General features: G+C 56.1%; 1 protein-coding gene across 11 annotated transcripts in view; it reads right to left on the reverse strand.

Moving 5' to 3' along the window:
- NRXN2 (neurexin 2) overlaps window positions 1-22229 on the reverse strand; it is a 305564-nt gene that overhangs the window by 52802 nt on the left and 230533 nt on the right. For all 11 annotated transcript variants that reach the window (XM_026650363.1, XM_026650358.1, XM_026650366.1 and 8 more), the window contains one exon: window positions 2278-2449. In XM_026650363.1, the coding sequence (XP_026506148.1) occupies window positions 2278-2449 (172 nt within the window). The remainder of the gene's footprint in view (window positions 1-2277; window positions 2450-22229) is intronic.

Below are 22229 nucleotides of genomic sequence, written 5' to 3' on the forward strand. Positions count from 1 at the left end.
GGATGGGGATGGATGGAGGGGTACGTGGGGGAGAAGATGGTTTGGATGGAGATGGTGGAGGGGTGTGGAAGGAGATGGATGGAGGAGAAGATGGTGTGGATGGGGATGGATGGAGGGGAGTGAATGGGGATGGATGGAGGGGTACGTGGGGGATATGGTGCGGATGGGGATGGATGGATGGAGGGGTACGTGGTGGAGAAGATGGTGTGCACGGGGATGGATGCAGGACTGTGGATGGGGATGGATGCAGGACTGTGGAGGGGGATCGATGGAAGGACAGCGAGAGAGCACACTGAGATGGGGAAGGAGATTGAACAGTTGTGTGGGGTGGAATCTTATGAGTGCATGTACGGAGTGTGCACAGCGTGTGAGGGGAGCGTGCAAGGTGTCTCCAGGTGCGCACATAAGTGTGGAAGACACCAGTGTGCAGGGGGTGTGCCTGAATGTGCAAGTTGCCAGTGTGTGTGCTATCTGGCTGCTCTCCTGGGAGGGGCTTGACATGGGACTGGCTGGGAAGAGTCAGCCCAGGGGTGAGGTGGGCAGCGAGACCAGGGAAGGGGGCATGATCGTGGCAGGCGGGGCGTGTCTCACTGCATATCACTGCCGGCCTCCTGCTGCTAAAAATTGCTAGTGTGTCAGGGACAATTCAGCATGTGCATGACATACCCCTGATGATTACCCACGTCACGCCCCTTATGATTACCCACAATTCTGCCTGCCAAGCATGGCCCGATGAGCGTTGGGGAGTGGCTAGTCCAGGGTGGCATCCCCGCTCTGTTAAGCAGAAGGAGCGCACGCCAGTGTGTAGTTGTGGGAGATACCTATGTGCACAAATGTGTATGACGAGTGTCAGTGTGCATGAGGCATCTGTCCCAGTGCTGGGGCCTATTCCACGTGCAGTTCTCTGCTGCTGTGTGTTGTGGGGATGGCTCTGGGCAACTGCCTACGTGTACACGTGTGTGTGTTTGGAGATCTGTGGTGTCTGTGTACATCTGTCTTTGCATGCCTCTGTTTGTCCACGAACTTGTGTGCATGCTTGGGTGCGTTTGCATGTGTGTGTCTTTGCATACCTGTGTGTGGTTGTGCAGATTTGCATTCACATTTCTGGCTTTGTGTGTGTGTGTGCGTGCTCACATGCGTGTGCATGTGCGAGAGAGCATGGGTGTGCGTGTACATTCATCTCCAGCCCTGAATGGATTTGTGGGCAGTGGTGGCCAGGACCACTCATGACGCTCTGTCCTTGGGAACTAGCTCAGATTCTCTGCGCCAGGCAGGGATGCCAGCTGACACAGGGAACAATTGGCAGTTTGGCAGTCCAGGTCCGAGGGGAGCAAATCCCCTGCTCCTTCCCAGGGGCCTGACCCCTGTTAAGCTTGCCTGGCTGGCTCTTGAGGTGCCGGTTTGTGTGTGATGCAGCCAGAGATGATGGGGGGGTGGCAGGAATCTGCCCACTCAGGACACAGAAAAGCCATGGGGGTTTCAAATACAAATGTGGCATCATCTCCCCATCCCCCTGACATTTCCAGGGGCTGAGGGAGCTCAGTGGAGGCCGGAACCAACTTGCAACCCCTGATCTTTCCCTGTAACTTCCTCTGACTCCCCAACTCTGCAGCTGGCTGGAGCAGAACCAGAGGGCAGAGCCCAGAGTGTGTGTCTTAGGGCCTATACTGCTAAGGGCTGGGGGGAATTCTCCCAGGGCAGGAAGCAGGGCTGATGCCACTGCCTCCAGGGCCTTGAGAAAGGGAATATCAGATCTACTGCCTTCCCTGCAATAGGCACCTTATACCTGTTCCCAGTGAGGAACTGCCTCCTGCTCCCCTACAAGCACCTCAGATTTCCCCCCAGGCACCTCTGATCTTCTCCCTCACTAGAAACCTCCAACCCACTGGCACCTCAGCCCCCCCCACTAGGAACTGCCCCCCCTCCTGGGCACCTCCCCAGATTCCACCCCCCCCAGCTACAGACTATCCCCCTCAGTCTGCCCCTGCTAGGAAACGACTCCCCTGGTGTACTTGCCTTCTCCCACCACTGAACGCTGGATGCCCTATAATACCCAAGAGTCTCTCTCTAGTTCCCAGGTGGGTGGTGACTTTACCCAGGATCCTTTGCAGCGGGGATGGGCACAGATCAGGGCTGATTCCGATGGGTGGCGGTGTTACCCAGAATCCTTTGCAGGGCCGGGCAGGGCTGAGGGCTGGTTGCGACCTCCACCGCTGACAGGGCACACAGGCCAGGCATTGGGGCGGGGTGGGCGGCAGGGCTGGCGCCCAGCCTTACCTGCTGGGTAGCGCTCGTTGACGGGCCAGTTGTCCACCTGCAGCGTGGCATTGCCCCCGCTCCGGGTGAAGCGCACCACGTGGTACTTGCCGTCATTCACCATGGCATTGGTCTCCTCAATGGTGATGTCATCCGTGCCCACGTTGAAGATGACCCCGATTGTGCCTTGGTCCTAGAGGGGGAGGAGAGACATCAGAGAAGGGGGTGAGGGTGGGAGCTGAGAGCCAGAACTCCTGGGTTCTATCCTCAGTTCTGGGAAGGGAGTCAGGACTCCTGGGTTTTATCCAAGCTCCAGGAGCAGGGGTGAGATCTAGTGCTTTGAGCAGGCAGGCATTACCCCCTCTCCCCCGCCCCCTGCAATGATTCTCCCTCCCACATGGCAGCCTGTATCATTTCTCAGGCATGGCTTTTCAAGGCCAGAAGGAGGCCCACCCAGGGCTGAGAAGCAGCTGCGTCTGGGGTGAGGCACCAGGGCTGTTCAAACGTCACACAGCGATTCTGCAGAGTCTGAGACAGAAGTAAGGGAGAATCTCCTGGCTGATTGTGCGGAGGCCAAATGGACTCATGTGAGTGGGAATTTGGCCAGGGACCAGAATTAAGGTCCCCTGGCCTGGGGGCAGGACCAAGGTACCTTCCCTGAGCACAAGTTTGAAAGAGCTTGGCTTGGTATTTCATTGGAAAGATGGACCACCACCATGATAGTGCCCCCTATTAAACTGCATCCCACTCCCAGCAGCACAGCGTCCCACCAGCCCCCTGGCCCACTCCCAGCAGCACAGCGCCCCTCCAGCTCCACAGCACCTCTCCAGCTCCCCACCCCACAGTGCCCCTCTAATCCCCCACCTCACTCCCTGCAGCACAGCGCCGCTCCAGAGAAGGTTCAGAAAAGGGGTATGGGACGGCTGCCATATCCGGAGAGAGATTAATAAGACTGGGAGTTTTCAGCTTGGAAAAGAGACAACTAAGGGGGGATATAATTGAGATCTCTAAAATCATGACTGGTGTGCAGAAAGTGAATAGGGAAATATTATTTACTCCTTCTCATAACACAAGAACTAGGGGCCACCAAATGAAATTAATAAGCAGCAGGTTTAAAACAAACAAAAGGAAGTATTTCTTCACACAAAGCAGAGTCAGTTTGTGGAACTCTTTGCCAGAGGATGTTGTGAAGGCCAAAACTATAACAGGGTTCAAAAAAGAACTAGATGAATTCCTGGAGGATAGGTCCATCAATGGCTATTAGCCAGGATGGGCAGGGATGGTGTCCCAAGTCTCTGTTTGCCAGAAGCTGGGACCGAGTGACAGGGGATGGATCACTGGATGATTACCTGTTCTGTTCATTCCCTCTGGGGCACCTGGCATTGGCCACTGTTGGAAGACAGGCTACTGGGCTAGATGGTCCTTCGGTCTGACCCAGTATGGCTGTTTTTATGTTCTTATGTTCCAGCCCCACAGTGCCCCTCAAGCCCCCACTCTCTGCAGCACAGCACCTGTTAATGACCTCCAGCAGCTCCATACAGCACGGTGCCCCCTATTGAGCCCTACCTCACTCCTCGAGCACAGTGCCCCCTACAGCACCACTCCCTGCAGCACAGCCTCCATTACTGAGGCTCTGCCCTGCTCCCTGCAGCACCATGCCCCCTACTGAATTCCTGGCCCACTCCCGGCAGCACAGCGCCCCCAGTGCAGCCCTGGGGTTAGCAATGACTGTGTGGGGGGAGCGCCACCTCCCTGCACCACAGTGCCCTGTAGTGTGAGTCTGAGGGGAGAGCAACCCTGGCTGAGCCCACACCACCCCCCCCACACCATGGCTGCTTCCTTCAAGGTCTCCCCTCCAAGCCCTGAGTGGGTCTGTCCCTGCTTAGCGAGGCAGCCCAGAGATGGCTGCATGAGAACAGCCTTGGGGAAGCATCTGCTGTGACTCCAAGTCTTGCTGGGAGGAATGGGATTTGTTAGCCAGCTGCTTGGGAGGTCCATTCCCAGCAGCCTGTGCCAGACACAATCACCCAAGTGGCTCAGACCTGGGACCAGAGTCCTCGCTTCCTTACGCCAGGCTAAAGCGAGAGGAGAAAGTCCTCCCCAAGACGGGCATAGAACGTGACATCCAGCCCTTCTGCTCTAACCACTAGACGCCCCTCCCTTCCTAGAGCTGGGGATAGAACCCAGGAGTCCTGTTTTTCTCCCCAGCCCTGATTCTTTAATCCCCTGATGGCGTCTACCCCTCTCTGGCTAATTCACTTGGGCTGCAGAGTAATCAAAGCCCCTTTAATCCAGTTCCGGGAGCCATCGATTGAAATTTCAGCCCTAAGCTCGTTTGCGTCGTCAATACGCTAACGATGAAGGCCCGTCTGCGGCAGAGTGGGAATGGATCCAGCCCCGGAGCCAGGCACGGCACTGCGCATGGGCTGGGAGCCACTGGCTTCCACCCAGCACCTCAGCCTTAGGGTATGGGGTGGGGGGTCTGGCTCTCCCACTCTGGTCATGTGCATGCGTATGTTTCTCTGTGCTAGCATCTGTTGGTGTTTGTCTGGAAGTGTGTCTGATCATCTCTTGGGGTGTGTGCTTGTCTGTGCCTGTCTGTGACTGTGTGCTTTTCTATCTCTGCATGCAGGCGTGTCTGGGACGGTGTGTATTTCTGTTATCTCTGGGTGTGTGCGTGTGTGTCTGGGACTGTGTGTATATATTTCAGTTATCTCTGTGTGCGGACATTGTGTGTTTTCAGTAGTCAGTCAGTCACAGCCAGCTGTTCCCTCTGGACTGGACCTGCCATGGGGTAATAAAGATCTTGAAATAAATGATCGAGATCCCTGGGCACATAAGGTCCCGGATTCAAACAGGATGGGATGTTGGGCCCCGCCCTTGACACCAGCTGGGGCACACAGCCAGCATGCCAGGCAGGGACTGCTCACTGGCCCAGAGCACCAGAGGCTAGGTGGGAAGGGCTCAGACTGAATGAATCCCTGACTAGCCACTGCAAAATGTGCATCTCTGCCAGTGAGCCCCAGCCCCAAGACTTACTATCCCAGCTCTGGGAATGGAGTGGTGCCTAGTGGCTAGAGCCGGGGGGCTGGGAGTCAGGACAGTTCTATGCCCAGCTCTGCCACTAACTTCCTGCAGGAGCTTAGCATGGACCCATCCTACCATGTTGGATCCCAGATGGTTTTAACCCAGTCTGGTGTGGGATTATTTTTTCTCTCCTGCCAAATGCTTATTTCTTGGCCCATGTAGTTCTGAAATTTGGATCCCTCTGTCCTGTCACACCTTGGAAGCAGTCCTGGCAGAGACGCCTGCCTCCCCCTGGGCCCCCTCAGAAAGCTGAGAGCCACCAAATACATATGTGCAGCCTCTGCTGCCCTTGCAGTCAGGGGGCTGGTGCAGCGCTCAAGGGTTACAGTGCTAACCAGCGCTTAACAGCACATGGCAGGATGGGCTGCTGCATCCCAGCTATTATGGTGCCTCATGCTGCTTATTAGAGCTGTGGATGTAATTACTGCATTACACGGGGGTTATTACAGCACAAGGGGGTGGAAGTAATGCCCTGCCTGCTGTTCGGTTTGCACAAGCAGTGCGGGACAGGGCAGTGCACCTGCGGGACAAGAGATTGCTAGCAGGATTAGAATAGAAGCATTGGCATGGCTGCACCGGTGGGGGTGGGGCTTGCAATGCTGCATTGCCAAGACAATGCATGCAATATGCAACAGCAGGGCGTTATACGCAATGTGAACCCCCAGAATGATGCACGGAATATTGTGCCACCAATGCAATGCATGTGATATGCAGTGACAGGGAGATACATGTACTAGGGACAGACAGAGAGATGCATGGAATAATGAACAGTTGGAACAATGCATGAAATACGCAATTACAGAGTGTTATGCACAATATGGACCACTGGGGCAATGCATGGAACATGCAGTGGCAGGGTGTTACTTGAAATACTGACCACCAGAGTAATGCATGGAGTATTGCATCAATGGGGTAATGCATGTAGGGCATCACATGCAACACGGGATCAGTATATGTAACATGGCCTGCTGGTGTAGTATATGCAATATGCCATTGCAGAGGCAAAATATGCAATAATGCAGGGGTCGGCAACCTTTCAGAAGTGGTGTGCCGAGTCTTCATTTATTCACTCTAATTTAAGGTTTCGCGTGCCAGTAATACATTTTAACGTTTTTAGAAGGTCTCTTTCTATAAGTCTATAATATATAACTAAACTATTGTTGTATGTAAAGTAAATAAGGTTTTTGAAATGTTTAAGAAGCTTTATTTAAAATTAAATTACAATGCAGAGCCCCCCGGACCGGTGGCCAGGACCCAGGCAGTGTGAGTGCCACTGAAAATCAGCTCGCGTGCCGCCTTCGGCACGCATGCCATAGGTTGCCTACCCCTGTAATAAGGTGAAGCCAGGGCAGTATACCCAATATACATACAGTACAGACCCACTGGACTAGCATATGCAGTATGCACTGCTAGAGCAATGCACACAATAATGTAACACTAAAGCAATGCATGGTATACGGACCACTGGACCGGTATACATAATACTGACCACTGGGGCAACGCATGTACTCTGTGTCCCTACATCAGCATCCACTCTGTGCCCCTTTGCAGTCACTGCTGTCCTGCCAGAGCTACTAGGGTAGAGTGGCGAGGGAGCCCAAATAGTATGGTGAGGAGGGGTGCCCCTTGGGTACCCGGCATGGTGAGCGCCCCTAAGCTCTGCAGGAGCAGAGCGGCTGGCAGTGCTGCAGAGATGGCTCACTGTGGGGTGGCCACGCCTGCTCTGATTGTAAGTGCACCGCAACCTGTTCCCCTGCCTCCTCTCCCCATCCTGCCCCAAACAGCCCCCGTCTACCCCTCCTCACCAGCCAGCAGGGCACCATCATCCCCAAGCTCTGAGCAATGGCCCTGCCACAGTGCCTGGCTAACTGGTACCAGCACCGCAGCACCCCAGGGGAGGAGGAGAACCACCCACCTCCCCGGGAGCAGAGATCAGTCTGGCCCCCTGCTGGGCCTGCTCCCAGGGGTCCTAATCGGCCTCAGGTCTGCCCCAGAGTGGGGAGGATTTTGCCCATGGAACTCGTTCAATGCCACACACTAGTGGCTGGGCTGGGTTGCCCCTTTAACACAAAAGGCAGAGGAACAAGCTATGTCTCAGCTGCACAGGGGTGCATATTGGACCTCCAAGCTGGGTGTGGGGGTGCTGGGGATGCCCCTCGAAAAGGGGAATCCCACCTACTCCTGGGTACTATGGGGGCCTGTGGGGAGATGGGCACGTCAGCAAATAGGGTACTGGAGTCAGTGGGACGGCATCCCCTATATTGGCCCCTAGCTGTGACACAGACTGCCATGAGGTGGGGGCAGCACTTCCCTGGGGCAGAGCACTCTGGACAGCCCCCTACTGCCCATGCCCCTCGCTGCAGCTCAGCCTTTGCTAAGCAGGTCACTGGCAGCAGAGGGGGTGGAGTGGGGAGGAGCAGTGGGGCACAGGGCTGGGGGAAGGAGACTGCAGGGGAGAGGAACTGGGGGACCCTCCCATCTGGTATCATCTAGCTGCTCTGGATCAGGCCCATCTATCCCATTAACCCTCCCCTGTTCCTAAGGCCACAGACAGACCAATGAGCTCATCCAGCCCAGTCTCCCCCTCTCCCTTCCGCTCCGGAACAGACCAATGGGCCCATCCAGCCCAGTCTCCCTGTCTCCCTTCCACCTTGGAACAAACCAATGGGCCCATCCAGCCCAGTCTCCCCCTCTCCCTTCCACCCCGGAACAGATCAATGGGCCCACCCAGCCCAGTCTCCCCCTCCCCCTTCCGTCCTGGATCAGACCAATGGGGCCATCCAGTCTGATCTCCCCTTCTCCCTTCCGCCATGGATCAGACCAGTGGGCCAATCCAGCCCGGTCTACCCCTCTCCCTTGCACCCTGGAACAGACCAATGGGCCCATCCAGCCTGGTCTCCCCCCACCCCTGGATTTTCTTTCCTGGATTCCTGCATCATGGCTAATGTACCTCATACTTCAGGTGAGCCAAGGCCCAAGCAGTAATGGATCAACTGTACTGCCCTGCTGGTGAGGGATGGGCTTGGGGAATTTCCTCCAGACCACTGTCCTCTTCCCTTGGCAATTAGCCAGGGACCAGGAGCATGAGATCTGATTAGCTCTGCAACAGCCCAATATCTGCGCAGCCACAGATGCTAGTCCTGGTGGCATCACTACCCAGCTGGCATGTAACTCTGCTCCCTGCTCAGAGCTGGGCAGCCAGCACAGTAGTGGGGAGGGGAAGATGGGGTAGGGAATCAGTACGAGGGACCTGGAGGGAGAGGAGATGGGGGAGGAGAGGAAGAAACAATGGGAGGGGAAAAGATCTGAGGGAGGAAGAAGACTGGAGGAGAGGGTGGGAGACGCAGCCCCATCCAGTCATGTGATGAGACTGGGAGGAGGAACTGGGGCAGTATTTGGAAAGACCCTGGGGGAAGGGGCAGTAGCCCCTTGCAGGGGCTGAGGGTCACTCGGGGGGAGATTTAAGCTGCTCCCCAGCATCGGAAGTTCAAAGGGGACATGGGGAATGAACAAACTGACAAAGCCGAGTGGCAAGAACACCAAATAAAGCTCTGGGACAGAGCAAAGCACTTGCTGCCTGGGCACAACTGCTCTGGTATGCCGGCTGTCCACAGTCATCTGCCCAATGCACCTCACAAGACCAGCAAGAGCCACTCTAGCCACACCAAGATGGCCACTACTGTACAAGGCAACAAAATGGCCACCACCCCTAATTTCTGTTTGCCCACTAGTTTTGTCTGTCTGTTAACATTATCCTCTTCTCAGCGAGCAGCATGATCCCCAAAATGTCCACCAGGCCACTCCAGGCAACAAAATGGCCACTTCCCCAATGTCTGCTTCCAACTGGTCTGGTCCTATCTATTAATATTACAATCTTCCCAACAAACAATATGATCCCCAAGATGGCTGCTGTGCCATGCCAGGCAACAAAATGGCTGCCAGCCTGATGTCTGCTTGCCCACCAGTTATGTCCGTTTGTCTGTCTGTTAAGATTACCACCTTCCCAATGAGAAGCGTGATCCCCAAGATGGCTGCAATGCCATGTGAAGCAACAAAATGGCTGCCACCAGGTAGCTTCTGAGGCCTGGTTGCCCATTAATCTTGTCTCTCTGTCTATCTCAAGCACTGGAAATGCTAAGATCTACCCACCAAGGAGTGTGCTCCAAAAATAGCTGCCATCACCCATGCCGAGCAAGACAAGAAAATGGCTGCCATTTCAATTAACTCTGATGTCTGCTGGCTACTCCTGCCTGTCTGTCTTTCTGTCAAGAAAACACCAGAAATACTTATATTACAATCTTCCCAACAAGAAGTATGATCTCCAAGTTGGCTGCTACCACCCACATAAAGCAAGGCAACAAAATGGCTGACCCTGCCTTAGTGAACTGTGATGTCTGGCTGCCTGCTAGTCTTGGCTGTCTGTCTTTCCTTCTCTCAAGAAGACACCAGAAACGTAACACTATGATCTTTCCAACAAGGAGTTGGCTCTTCAAAGAGGGGGAGGTGTATCATCACCCAAGCTATGCAAGATAACAAAATGTCCGCCTCCTCAGTCAAGCTCAGACAGCAGACTGTCTGCTATTCCTGGCCATCTATCTGTCAAGAAGCCATTGGAAATGTTAATATTTTGATCCTCCCAACAAACTGCATGTCTCTCAAGATGGCTACTGACAAGCAAGATACCAAAGTGGCCACCACTTCACTGAACTTTGACATCTAATCTTGTCTCTTTGTCTGTCTCAGGAAGACACTGGAAATATGAGGACTGGGCTCTTCCCAGTTGTGCATACAACCACAAGATGGCTGCTGCTGCTCACACCAACCAAAATGGCCACTGCCTTAGTGAACTGCCCACTAATCTCGTCTGTCTGTCTCTGTGTCTCAAAAAGATACTAGAAATATTAAGACTTTGCCCTTCCCAACCAGGCATATGACCCCAAGATGGCTGCCATCACCCGGGCCAACAAAATGACTGTCGCTTCAGGGAACTCAGACGTCCAGCAGCCACTCACCTTTTCTTCTCTGTCTTTCAACAAGGCACTTGGAGTATTAAGACAAGGATTGTCCTGACAAGATGCGTGATCCCAAGATAGCTGATGCCACTCACGTCAAGCCAGATAAAAGACACTGCCTTCCTGACCTCCAACACACGGCTGCCCACTAGCCTTGTCTGTCTACTGCAAGGGGGCAATGGGAATATTAAGACCTTCTCAACTGGGAGTGTGATCCCAAGATGGTTGCCGACAGCCATGCCAACAAAATGGCTGCCACCATCTATGCCACCTCCAAATGAACCCACCTGTCCCTGACTTGGCTGCTTCCCAACAAACAGGGAAGGAAGGTTTTCTTTCCCAGTGCTTCTCAATGCACAAAAAGGCTAAGGACAGTGTGAATCACATTGGGGCCTAATTCCTGTCGGGTTCTCCACACTCCCGGGATAACCCCATCAAGGGGATCCTTCTGAATTCCCCCCAAGATTATGGTTGGGCCCCTGCTTCCTTGCCGGTCAGGAGTGACTGACAGGCTACTTGCTTGTCTGTCCGTGATGAACAGTGTATTGGAGCAGGCTCCACCACGCCCTGGATGGGCCCCCAAGCCAACACCGGATGCTTTGTTCAGAGACATTTGTGAGGAGAGAGATGCTTCCCAACATTCCCTCAGCTCCCCATACTGCCAGGCAGTCTGATCAATGCTCCTCCAGCCCATTGCATCCCCCCTGGCCCCTGGATCAGACCAAAGGGCCCTCTAGTCCCGTATCTCTCCATGCCACCGTATCTCTCCCTGCCACCGTGGATCAGAACCATGGATCAGACCCATGGGCCCATCCAGCCTGGTATCCCACCTCTCCCTGCTGCCCCTGATCAGAACAATGGGCCCATCCAGTCTGGTGTTCTGGGGTGGCCCATATTTGACGACCCTGAGAACGATCCATTGTGCCCTGGCCTGACGTGCCCGGCCAGCCATGCAATGCTTTTTGTGGGCGTGCCATTTGTTTGGCAGACCTGTGGTGCCATCTACTAGCCCTTTACAGCCCAATCTCAGTGTGCTGGGGCTGCCAACAGCCACTTAACCTCGGTGGACAAATCAATAGCAAAGTGGTTTTCTGCTTTACTGCCCCTGGCCTGGGACATGGGGCTATTCCAGGTAGACATGGAGGAGTCAGGACAGTGCTCTGCAGGGGATGGTCACCCGGGACCTCACAGGCAGCACTGCCCCAGTGCGGCACTAGGGGGCACTGTGCTGCAGGGAGTGGAGGCTCAGTGGGGGGCTCTTTCCCCTGGCAGTCAGTGCTGGCCCCAATGCCCCAGTGTGGCCCTAGCGGGCACTGTACTAGAGGGGTGCAGAAGAAAGCAGGCAGCCACTGATGCTGGGGCAGCCCTTTCCCCCTGAAGTGCTACCTCCAGCTCACATTCTGGGACTGCTGGGACGCTGCCCACGTGATGACAACAGTCAGGGGCATTATATGGCCCCCATGCCCGGGAAGATGCCAGCTCTGTTTACGCTACCAGTCCTACTGCCTGTCCAGCTTGCCAGCCCCTCATCGCTGCCCCCAGACATTAACTCCTGCCCCCCCATACATCCTGTTGGGTTTGGGGTCCCCCTCAAACTCCCTTATTTGAACCCCTTCTTCACATCATCCCAACTGAGAACTGCAGCCTCTCCCCCCATGCAGGGCCGGCTTTAGGCCAATTCCACCAATTCCCCCGAATCGGGCCCCGCGCCTAAGAGGGCCCCGCGCCCAGTGGCAGGGCCGCCCAGAGTGGGGGGCAAGTGGCCGAGAATCCCTTCCCTGGCTAGAGGCGCCTTTTTAATTTTTACTCACCCGGCGGCGCTCCGGGTCTTCGGCGGCACTTTGGCGGCAGGTCCTTCACTCGCTCCGGGTCTTTGGCGGCACTTCGGCGGCGGGTCCTTCAGTGCCGCCGAAGACCCGGAGCGAGTGAAGGACCCGCCACCGAAGACTCAGAGCGCCGCCCGGTGAGTACAAGCCCCGCGTGTTTTTTTACGTGTTTTTTTTTTTTTAAGTCATCCCTGCCGGGGCCCCGTCAAAATTGTTCGAATTGGGCCCCGCACTTCCTAAAGCCGGCCCTGCCCCCATGGATGCAAGAGCAGCCTGCTCTGCCAACTCCCCCACCTCTTCACCTCATTCCAAACCATAACTGAACAAGTCTCTATAGTCATTTCTCTGTCCCCCGTTCCTTGCACTGTGCAGCTTGGCACAGAGGGAGGGCCCCACACTTGGGGGGTGGGGAGAGGGATCTGTGCAGCACCAGGCACAATGAGCCCCCAATCTCCATTATGGTCTCTAGGGGTTACCCTAATACATGTATTAATACTAATCTGAGTTTGGGATAAAATATGTAGAAACAAATACCAATAATACAAACTAATAACTGAAATTCACACATCCCCCTAATGAAAATCTCGTCTCTTGGGAGGGATGTGGGGCTGTCTATACAGGGATCCCTGGCCTGCTGCTGAGATGCAGCTGCCTCTTGGGTGGGGAGTAGGGCGATCATAGTACAATCAGAATCCCGGCACCCACAGCCCTCACCCTGCACGGGGCCCAGGATCAAGGGTGGTTTGTTGGAGGAAGCTATTTTACTCCATCAATCTCTTGGCTTTGGCTAGGTCGCCCGCTGGGCGGCTGAGCGGGATCAATCTCGCTCCATCCAGCTGTCAGGCTGCATCAACAGCTCATTGCTCACCCTGTGGGCACACCTGTAATAGAGTCGTCTAGGAGGGCTGAGCGCTGCCTGCATCAGGGTGGGTGGGGATTGGGGCAGCCTTGTGCTAGGGCGACAGTCCTGGGCACCACAGGCCTTTGGCCCAGAGCGTCAGCCCTTCGGCACCGCCCATCTCAGTAGGGGTTGCCCCAGACGATGTCACCTTTGGAGCTGAGGCGCTCCCAGCCAGGCACCAGGACCTTCAGGATCCTTTGGGAGCTCAGCTGGGCAGGGGAGTGATGGCGCAGATGGACACAGGAGTCCAGGGAGGCTGCGGATGCTGCTCTGGCTTGGTCCATGTACCCCATTCCCCATTAAAGGGCAATAGAGGGTAATTGTTAATTAGAAGCTAATGAGTCTGATCGGGTGCCAGGTGGCTCCAAGCGCGTTGGTGCAGCTTTAATTACTGCGCCCGCGCCCGCGCCAAAGGCGTCCAGGGCTGCTGGGCAGAGGGGACAGGAGCAGAATGGGGACGGGCCATGGCATATTGACCCCACTCCCACGATTCACAGTGGGACTGACCACCCCTCCCTCTCTCCCAGGAGAAAGCTCTGTCCTGCCCCTTCCCCCGCTTCCCCTCCCCACCCCAAGAGCCCCTCTACCCTCCCCCCACCAGGTGTGGAAATCTCTCTCCCATTCACCCCTCCAACCCCCCATCTTGTCCCCTCTCCTTGCCCCACCCCCCTACCGCTTGCTGGTGCCCAGCCCCAGCGATGGTGGGCCCAGGACAGAGGCAGATCTGTCCTGGCTCCCACACTAACAGGTTCCCCTCTGGCAGCAGGTTATTAATAAGTGATGGGCGGAGATGGCTCCTGCCCATGCAGTGCCCTGGGAGCAGAGCTGCTTCTCAGACATTCAGCCACAACCCGGCGCCGTCCCTGGGACCCAGCTCAGAATCTTACAAGAGGGCACAAACTGTGGAGATGTGCAATCCTGTGCTGAGGGCGCCTAGCAAACCAAGGATAGAACCCAGGAGTCGTGACTTCCAACCCCCTGCTCTAACCACTAGAGCCCACTCCCCTCCCACAGCTGGGGATAGAGCCCAGGAGTCCTGGCTCCCAGCACCCCACTCCCCTCCCCAAGCTGGAGACTGGGCTGCAGAGAGGTTTTTGGGGCCCTGGGGCAAAACCTGAAACAGGCCCCACAACTCTTCCAACAAAATTACCACTAAGGGGAGCCCAGGGAGGGAAGAGGGGTTGGAGGGTGAGCCCGCCCTGCACTCACTGCACATCGGCAGCTCCTGTCCCATGGGGCTGGGCTCTGCTCCCCATTCTGAGCTATGGCACACAGGGTTGCAGCGCATCTCAGGGATGGCCCACCCAGGCACACATCCACCCCACTCTCACGGCAGAGAGGTGACAGACCAGACCTGAGCTGCACTGCGACCCTGTGTGCCACTCAGTTTGGGGGCCTTCTCAACTGGGGGGTCTGGGGAAAAAAATCTTTCTCTTTGGGCAGCATTGGCTGGAGATAGAACCCAGGAGTCCTGACCCCTAGGCCTCCCATTCTAACCCCTAGACCCCACACCTGTCCCAGAACTGGGGTAGAACCCAGGAGTCCTGACCCCCAGGCATCCCCTGTTCTAACTACTAGTCCCCACTTTCTTCCCAGAGCTGGGAATAGGCTTTCCCCCATTACACCACAGCCCCTTCCCATTTACTAACAAAAGCTGCATCGTTATTATATTTCTTTTTCCTCCATCTTCTAACGAAACGAGAAAAATCCATGTTTGCTTTTCCCCCTGAAGCAGTGTATTTAGCCAGGCCGAATCCGTGCTGAGAAAGCCAGCCCTGGAGAGCTTTATCCCAGATTCCATGGATCTCGGGGTGCTGGTGGTGGGGGAGATGGAGGGAGCGGTGTCTGTGCAGTGCCCAGCACCACAGGGCCTGATTTCAGTCAGTCTGTGCGGTGCCTGGCACAAGGTCTCTGATCTCGGCCAGGAGGAGGGGAGTTGTGGAGCACCCAGCCCAACGGGGTCCCCAAGCTGAGTTGGGGATGTCTGTGCAGCTCCTGGCACGACAGGACCCCCAATCTCAGTTAGGGTCCCTCCCCCTTAATTATTATTCCAATTTAACAAACCTTTCCAAAAAGCTGAGGTGCTCGGTGAGATGATAAGCCAGAAATCTCTCGTGGCTGCCAATAAAACCTTTATAATGATAATAAAGCAAGAATGGAGATTTCCAGCCCCTCCTCCTCTTCCGTTAGCAATCTAAAAATACGCCGGCTGGCGCAGAGGGCTGGCTAGCTGGCGCACTGGCACTCCTGACTGTCAGTTACACCGAGCGGGTCAGGCCTCCATGGTCCACACAATTACAGGGCTCACCTTTTATCAGCACTCGCAACTCAAGAGGGCTCCCAAGACTCGGGATAAGTTTTCTTCCCATTCACATCCCCACGCTTTCTCTTGAAAGCGGGACGTAATTGTAACTGGCAGCGTCACATCCCTGGACCGTCTGTCGCAGGGACGACTGAATTACATTTACCACTTGGTTAGGCACTCGAGTTAGCTCTCGCCGCGCCAATTCGCTCAGCGGTACCACATGAACTGACACCGGAGGCCGGGGTGAGGGGCACAGCTGGCAGTCAAAGCGGGATGGGGGCTCCCCTGTCCACACCCCAGCCTGCCCAGCGGCAGGTGGGCTCAAGGGTTTAACTTCTGCAGCGATGCAGGTCACACCAGAGATAGATAGACAGTCAGACAGGCAGGCACATGAGGTTTATTTCCGTACAGTGTGCATCATAAAAATAGTGCCCCCGCTGCAGTGTGAAGGGTTTATTAGGCTTCCTCCGGGACAACTGGTGTAACTGGGCCACTTGTGTGAACTGTGATCAGCCCTATCGAATCTTTACGCCTCCCAGTCGCAGCAGCCCTGTTTATAGTTACCCCCATAAACCATCAGCAACTGGGCAGGTCTGACCCCGGCCAGTAGGAGGCAGTGCTGTGCACACAAACAAAGGTTAGCGAACTAATAGGAGCAGGTCAGCCAGAAAGTGGCACTGGGATCGGGCTCAGCACTGACTGCCAGAGGACAGCCCCTGCCCTGCTCTAAAGCGCCCCCTAGTGCTGCCCTGGGGCACTGGGCCCAGCACTGACTGTGAGGGGAGAACGCCCCTGCCCTTCTCCCTGCAGCACTGTGGGTCGTGGTCCTTGCCTTAGCCATCTCACATCTCAGCACTGGCTGGGCTTGGCCTCACTTAGCCCAGGGGAGCAAGCGACTGGGGGAGAGGGAAATAAGCCACCCCCCACATCTTCTTCAACCAGAAACTGTTAACGTTTGACTTGAAAAGGGTTGCTAAGGTTCAGGAAGGTGGCAGCAATTCAGCAGGGAGAGCTAATGCACACGCACGTGCACATCCCTCCCTAGGTACACCCACACCCACAACTTCCCCAGGTATACACACCCCTCCCCAGGTATACACACACACTCCTCCCCAAGTATACATACCCCTCCCTGGGTACACCCACACACCCCTCCCCAAGTATACACACACACACACAACTTCCCTCCCCAAGTATACACACACGCATGATCCCCCTCCCCAGATTCTTCCCCCCCCCGCCACGCACGCACACAGCTGTGCTCCAAGTTCCACGCAGAGGGCCCTGCATGAGGCGGGTGCAGGGAGCTGGTTAACATGCAGCTCACAGAGGCCTCATCAAGCTCCTCTCTGCCTCTCCTTTGTGCGGCAGGCGTGGCACGGAGGGGGTGTGGGGTGGGGGTGAGCGATGACACAGCTGCCGTGGGGTGACAGCTGCCCCTACGCACTGCGGGCTCAGCCCCACGCACACAAATCACCCTTTCCTTGGAGGACAGGCCTGTTTTCGAGCCCTGGGCTTAGGCTGGATGGGGTGGGGGAGAGACTCCAACCCAGGTCCGCAGGATGCTCCTAACAGGCCTTCAGGCCATGAAATCTCTCGTGGTCTCCGCTGTGAGGAGAAGCAGCGTTCCAGGGAAACAGGCACTGAGCGGAGACGGAGCTCCCCCACCAGTGTCAGCCATGCCAGGGGGAGCAAAGCAAAGGCTAGAACCCAAGAGTTCTGCCTCTACATCCCAATTCTCTTCCCCCTTCCCCTGCTCTAACCCCAAGGCTGGGGAGGGAATCCAGGAGTCCAGTGCTCTCCCCCTGGCTGAGAGGTTCTCTCGGTAGCTGACGCTAGACCAGTGAGCATAGATACTGGAACCCCAGCAACAACTTATAGCCCCATTAGGGGGTGGGGAATTTAATAACAATCCACTGACACCACCCCAAGTCGTCCCTGGGAGCAGTGAGGCACCGGGCGCACACAGACCCCACCCCAGAACAGGGTGGATACTGGCTGGATGGGCAAACTAAGACTCATGTCTGTCTAACAGGTCTGCTCTAGCTCAAGCTGCCTCAGGCTGGATGCAGGGATCCCTGGGGGGAACCCCTGGCTGGGTTATACAGCTCTGATCAGGCACTCGGAACAGCCTGCCCAGCCTTAATCCCCAACGCTAGGAGCTGCAAGCCAAACCCACTCAAACCCTCCCAGCCAAACGGAACAAGCAGGGCCCAGCCGGGAGCCAAATTCACTATTTAAAGGGGTCTTTTGGCCAGGGCAGCCTGAGGGGGAGGGGAAGAAAGGAGTGATTTCTCCCGCTGAAACCCAGGGGGTTTGTCTTGCGAGCGTCCCTTTAAATTCCCTGCGTGTTGGGTGACCTAGATGGAAAAAGAGCCAGCAATCAGCAGCGCTGGGCTTTCACATGCACACAGCGCAAGCACAGCAAGAGACGCAGGGAGAGAAACCCAGGGCCTGCCTGCCTCTACATATCTTCATCAGAGCAAGAGACGTGGATTTCTCTAGCACCTTCCACCCTCACCGCTTCCAAAGTGCTCCTTGAGCAATATGCAAACCAGACACAGAGATCGCTCAGACGTGGCCGCCTCTGGGGGGTCGTGGGGGCCATTTGTACAGGGATCTCTCGCCAGGGCTGATGCAGCTGCCTCTGGGGTGCCATATAGTGGGGGTGCGGGTAGAGATGCATTAGGCAGCAGCAATGCAGCTGAGTCGGTGACCTGCATTCTACAGCTGGTTCTGGGTGCATGGTCTAGTGGGTTAGAACAGAGGGGCTGGGAGCCAGGACTCCTGGGTTCTGTTGCTAGATCCTGGGGGCTCTAGTGGGTTAGATAGGGGTGGGGTCTGGACTTCTGCATTCTATCCCCAGCTGTGACAGGGGAGTGGGATCAACTGGTTAGAGCAGGGGGCCTGGGAGCCAGGACTCCTGGGTCCTATCCGTAGCTCTGGGGCAGGGGAGGGAATGGGCTCTATGGGGTTAGAGCAGAGACTCCACATTCATCTACCTCCCACCTCTCTTCCCCCTCCCAACCGCCTGTCTCTTCCACATGCTCAACCTCCACCCAATCCCATCAGAAACCAGGTCCCCATGGCCTGATCCCCCCGCCCCCCCCCCAGCTGGGATGCAGGTGTCTGGATTCCCACCCCCGCTGTAGCCGGACCCAAAGGAAGCGGCAATCATTGCATAATTCAGGCCCATCATGCTAAGCCTTTTCATCCGGTCGCGTGGGTGTGGGGGGGAGATCAGGCTGTCGCTCCTCCCCAGAGTGCTCAGGCCCAAAGATGAGAGCTCCCATGCCGACTGGGATATGAGGCAAAGAGAAGCCCTTGGGAGATGAGCCTGGTTTAACTGGTCAGTTCCATGGGGTGGGAGCTGCGCTTTGAACCAGGGCTTGATTCTGGGCCCAGAGCAGGGGGCAGGATTGGGGGACTGGATTAGCAGTAAGGGGTATTAGCTGTATTAGGGTAGTGCCAGCTGTGATCTGGGTCCCCATTGTGCCAGGCACTGCACAGCCCCGAACCGTGATCGGGTCTCTGTCGTGATGGGCCCATCCAGCCCGGCACCGCCCCCTCCCCAGCTCTCATTACACAGAGTGAAGGTGCCGGCAGTTTGGATTAAGGGTCAGGGGCCACTAGCCACATCCCAGCTAATGCCAGAGCGCCCCACTGACCTACCATGGGGCCCACGCAGCTTTTGTCCACTGCTTGGCTGCCTTCCTCATTCCTCTGTTGCAGATGGGGGGAAATCTGCCCCCAGGGACAGAGAGGCTGAGAAAATTATGGGGGGCATCACAGATTGTCCAAGGTGCTAAAAGGATTAGGGGGCACAGCAGGATTGTGCCAGTTCGGCCCTGCCGGGGTAGGAAGACACACTCAGGGAGCCGGCCATGGATTCCTCCAAAAGATCCAGAGATTTGGGGTGCTCCCTGCAGTGACCCCTGCATCCCTCCATTGTAACATCCTCCCCCTCATGGCATCTGCCCCCTCCAGCCACTTGCCCCTCCTGACACCCACTATAACACAACACCCGCCTCCCCATGGATCTCCCAGCACTCTGCAGGTGGGAATTCAGCCTCCAGGGGAGGGGCAGTCCCTATTTCATGCAGGGGGGAAACCAAGGCATGGGGAGGGAAGGGACCAGTCCCTCCCCACAAGGCGACAGCAGGAAAGCTGGGGATAGAACCCAGGAGTCCTGACTCCCTGCCCCTCCCATTTAGCCCCCTAAGCCCATTGCCCTTCTTGGAGTCCCTGGGGTTGTATTCAGAGGCAGGGATTGGGATTCTGCCCCATGAACTGGATGGGGTTGGGGGGACCTTACTCCCCGATCCTGAGGCTCCTTCCAGCTTTAATATGTAATATACCCCTCCTGTCCCTCCCCCTCTGCACTATCTTCCCCCTCTTCCCCATCCCTGCCACCTAGCCCCCTTCTCCCCCACCTGTATGAACATGCCCCACTAAAAAACACTGCTGTGCCCTGCCGCATTCCATGCACTAAGGGGTCTCCTGAATCAATGTCCCGTCCCCCTCACGATGAGTCACCCATGGGGTCTGGAGCCCAAGTAACCACCTGGGCTGGGCTACTGGTTGTGGGGAGGGGGAATGGTGGCATAGGGAGTACTGGCCCACTCAGAGCCTGGCACATGGGCACTAATGGCCTGAGTACACAAGGCAGACAGGACACCTGGGTTCTATCCCCAGCTCTGGGGGACTAAGTGGTTACAGCAGGGGGGGCTAATTGGAGTCAGGACTGCAGGGTCCTATCGCCCGCTACCCCTACCTCCAGTTCCACCCCCCTATGTGTTCCCTCTCTGGCTCCACCCCTGCACACCCCATTCTCTCCTGCTGTGGCTCTGAAGCAGGGGAACAAAACCCCTCACCATTTAAAATCCCATACGGGACTTATGACACATGGTAGCAGTGTTTCCCAGGAAGAATTTATTAATTAGGATTGGGAGAAAAAAAAAAAAAAAAAAAGAGACAAAACCCCCTGACATTTCCCGTGAAGAATTGCTCCACTTAGTAAATTAATTTTGACTCAAATAATTATTTGCCTGTGCAAAACCCCCAGCTATTCATCGCCCTGCCATATAATGAAGTAATTGTGGCATTAGAAATTAATAACTTACAACTAGCTGACAGTCTCTCTATTGTTGCAGGGAACAGGTAGGGGGAAAGCAGAGCTGGGGTTTGAAATCTTCACTCTCCGCCTTTGTTCCAGGAGTGAGCAGTTTTGATGCTTCAATCCAGATCCCTTTTGTCGTGGTATTCGTGTCTTTCCACACTGGTTCATGGCTTTCTTCCCCCACCATCCCGGTGGCTTCCCAAGAACCCTAGAGTCCTGACTCCCAGGTCCCCTCCTCCAACCACGACGAGACCTCACTCCCATTCCAGTGCTAGGAATAGAACCCAGGTATCCTGAGCCCCAGCCCTGCAGCTTATCTGCTAGACCCCACTGCTTCTAACCAGAGCCATTCTATTCAATGTATACCCCCGTGGTCACAGCTGCATGCAAGGGGTCCTGAGCCCAGCCTGGGGGCAGGGGACGAGCCAGTAACATCCCACACCTGGAGGTGGGGCAGGGAAAGGAATGAGGCAGGCAGTCCTTGAAAATCGGTTCCATCAGCAGGTGTTGAAGTGCCCACCTGCACCACCGACAATCTCAACACCCTTCCACTCCTGCAATTTACTGCTAAGCTTCCCAGGGTCACAATGTCCATCATCTCCTGTAGCACAAAGAGGCAGAGTGGATGGAGGTGCAGAGCCTGCTGGGAGCCAGGGTGATGGGCTGGGGGAGCTGATGGGGTTAACAGAGTTATGGGAATGCAAGAGCTTGTGCTAAGTGTTGTGCTTCATTAGGAAAGTGATGGAGTTATCATCCACCCCAAGTGCCGGGAGCTCTTTGGTGCTGAGATGCAGCCGCCTCTGGGGTGGGGCACAGGGGCTGTTTGTACAAGAATCCCTCACCTAACGCTGAGATGCAAGGCATGAAGTGGGTGCCATACCAGGGTCAGCACTGACTCTGAGGGCCCCCTTGCCCCAAGCCTTGCTCCCTGCAGCCACCTGGGTTCTCTCCAGCCAAAGAGTTCCATGCCCAGCGTGGGGATGAGCTGCCCCAGTTGGCTTCCTCTGAGAGGGGAAATATTTTCACTTAAGCCCCCACCTGGTAAAGTTAGTGGCCCTGGGGTTCTCCAGAGCTGACCCCTGGTGCTGGGGTGGGGGGGAAGGAGGGCTGGAAGATATTAACAGGCCCAAGCCAGGCCCTGAGTCCTATTTGCTAGAGTGAAATTGTCTGCAAGGTGCCGCCTGGCATCGATCCCACCCAAGCACTTCATTGCAAGACCATTATTGCGGGGGGGGGGGGGGGAGAAGTTGATGCAGGAGGAGGGGGAGGAGGAGCGGGAGCTGTCGATCTCTGATCCACAGAGTGCCCATCTTCCCTCCACCTGTGCTCCCCTCCCCAGGGTCTCCCAGCCCAGAGATGAAGCTGATGTGGTAACTGGAGCTGTGAGAGATACAGCATTCTAGGGGGTGCCTGGAGGAAGGGGGGGACACAGCACAACACAGCACAGCTCACCACCATGCACAGCTGTGCTGCCCCTCCTTGCACAGTCCTACAGGCGCCCCCCTGGCTCCTATTGCCTCCCCACGCACAGCCCTACAGGCGCCCCCCCGGCTCCTATCGCCTCCCCACGCACAGCCCTACAGGTGCCCCCCCCGGCTCCTATTGCCTCCCCATGCACAGCCCTACAAGCGCCCCCCTCCAGCTCCTATCACCTCCCCACGCACAGCCCTACAGGTGCCCCCCCCGGCTCCTATCGCCTCCCCATGCACAGCCCTACAAGCGC

The sequence above is a fragment of the Terrapene carolina genome, unplaced genomic scaffold (genome assembly GCF_002925995.2).
Source record: "Terrapene carolina triunguis isolate 2854851 unplaced genomic scaffold, T_m_triunguis-2.0 Scaffold89, whole genome shotgun sequence".
Taxonomy (NCBI): Eukaryota; Metazoa; Chordata; order Testudines; family Emydidae; genus Terrapene; species Terrapene triunguis.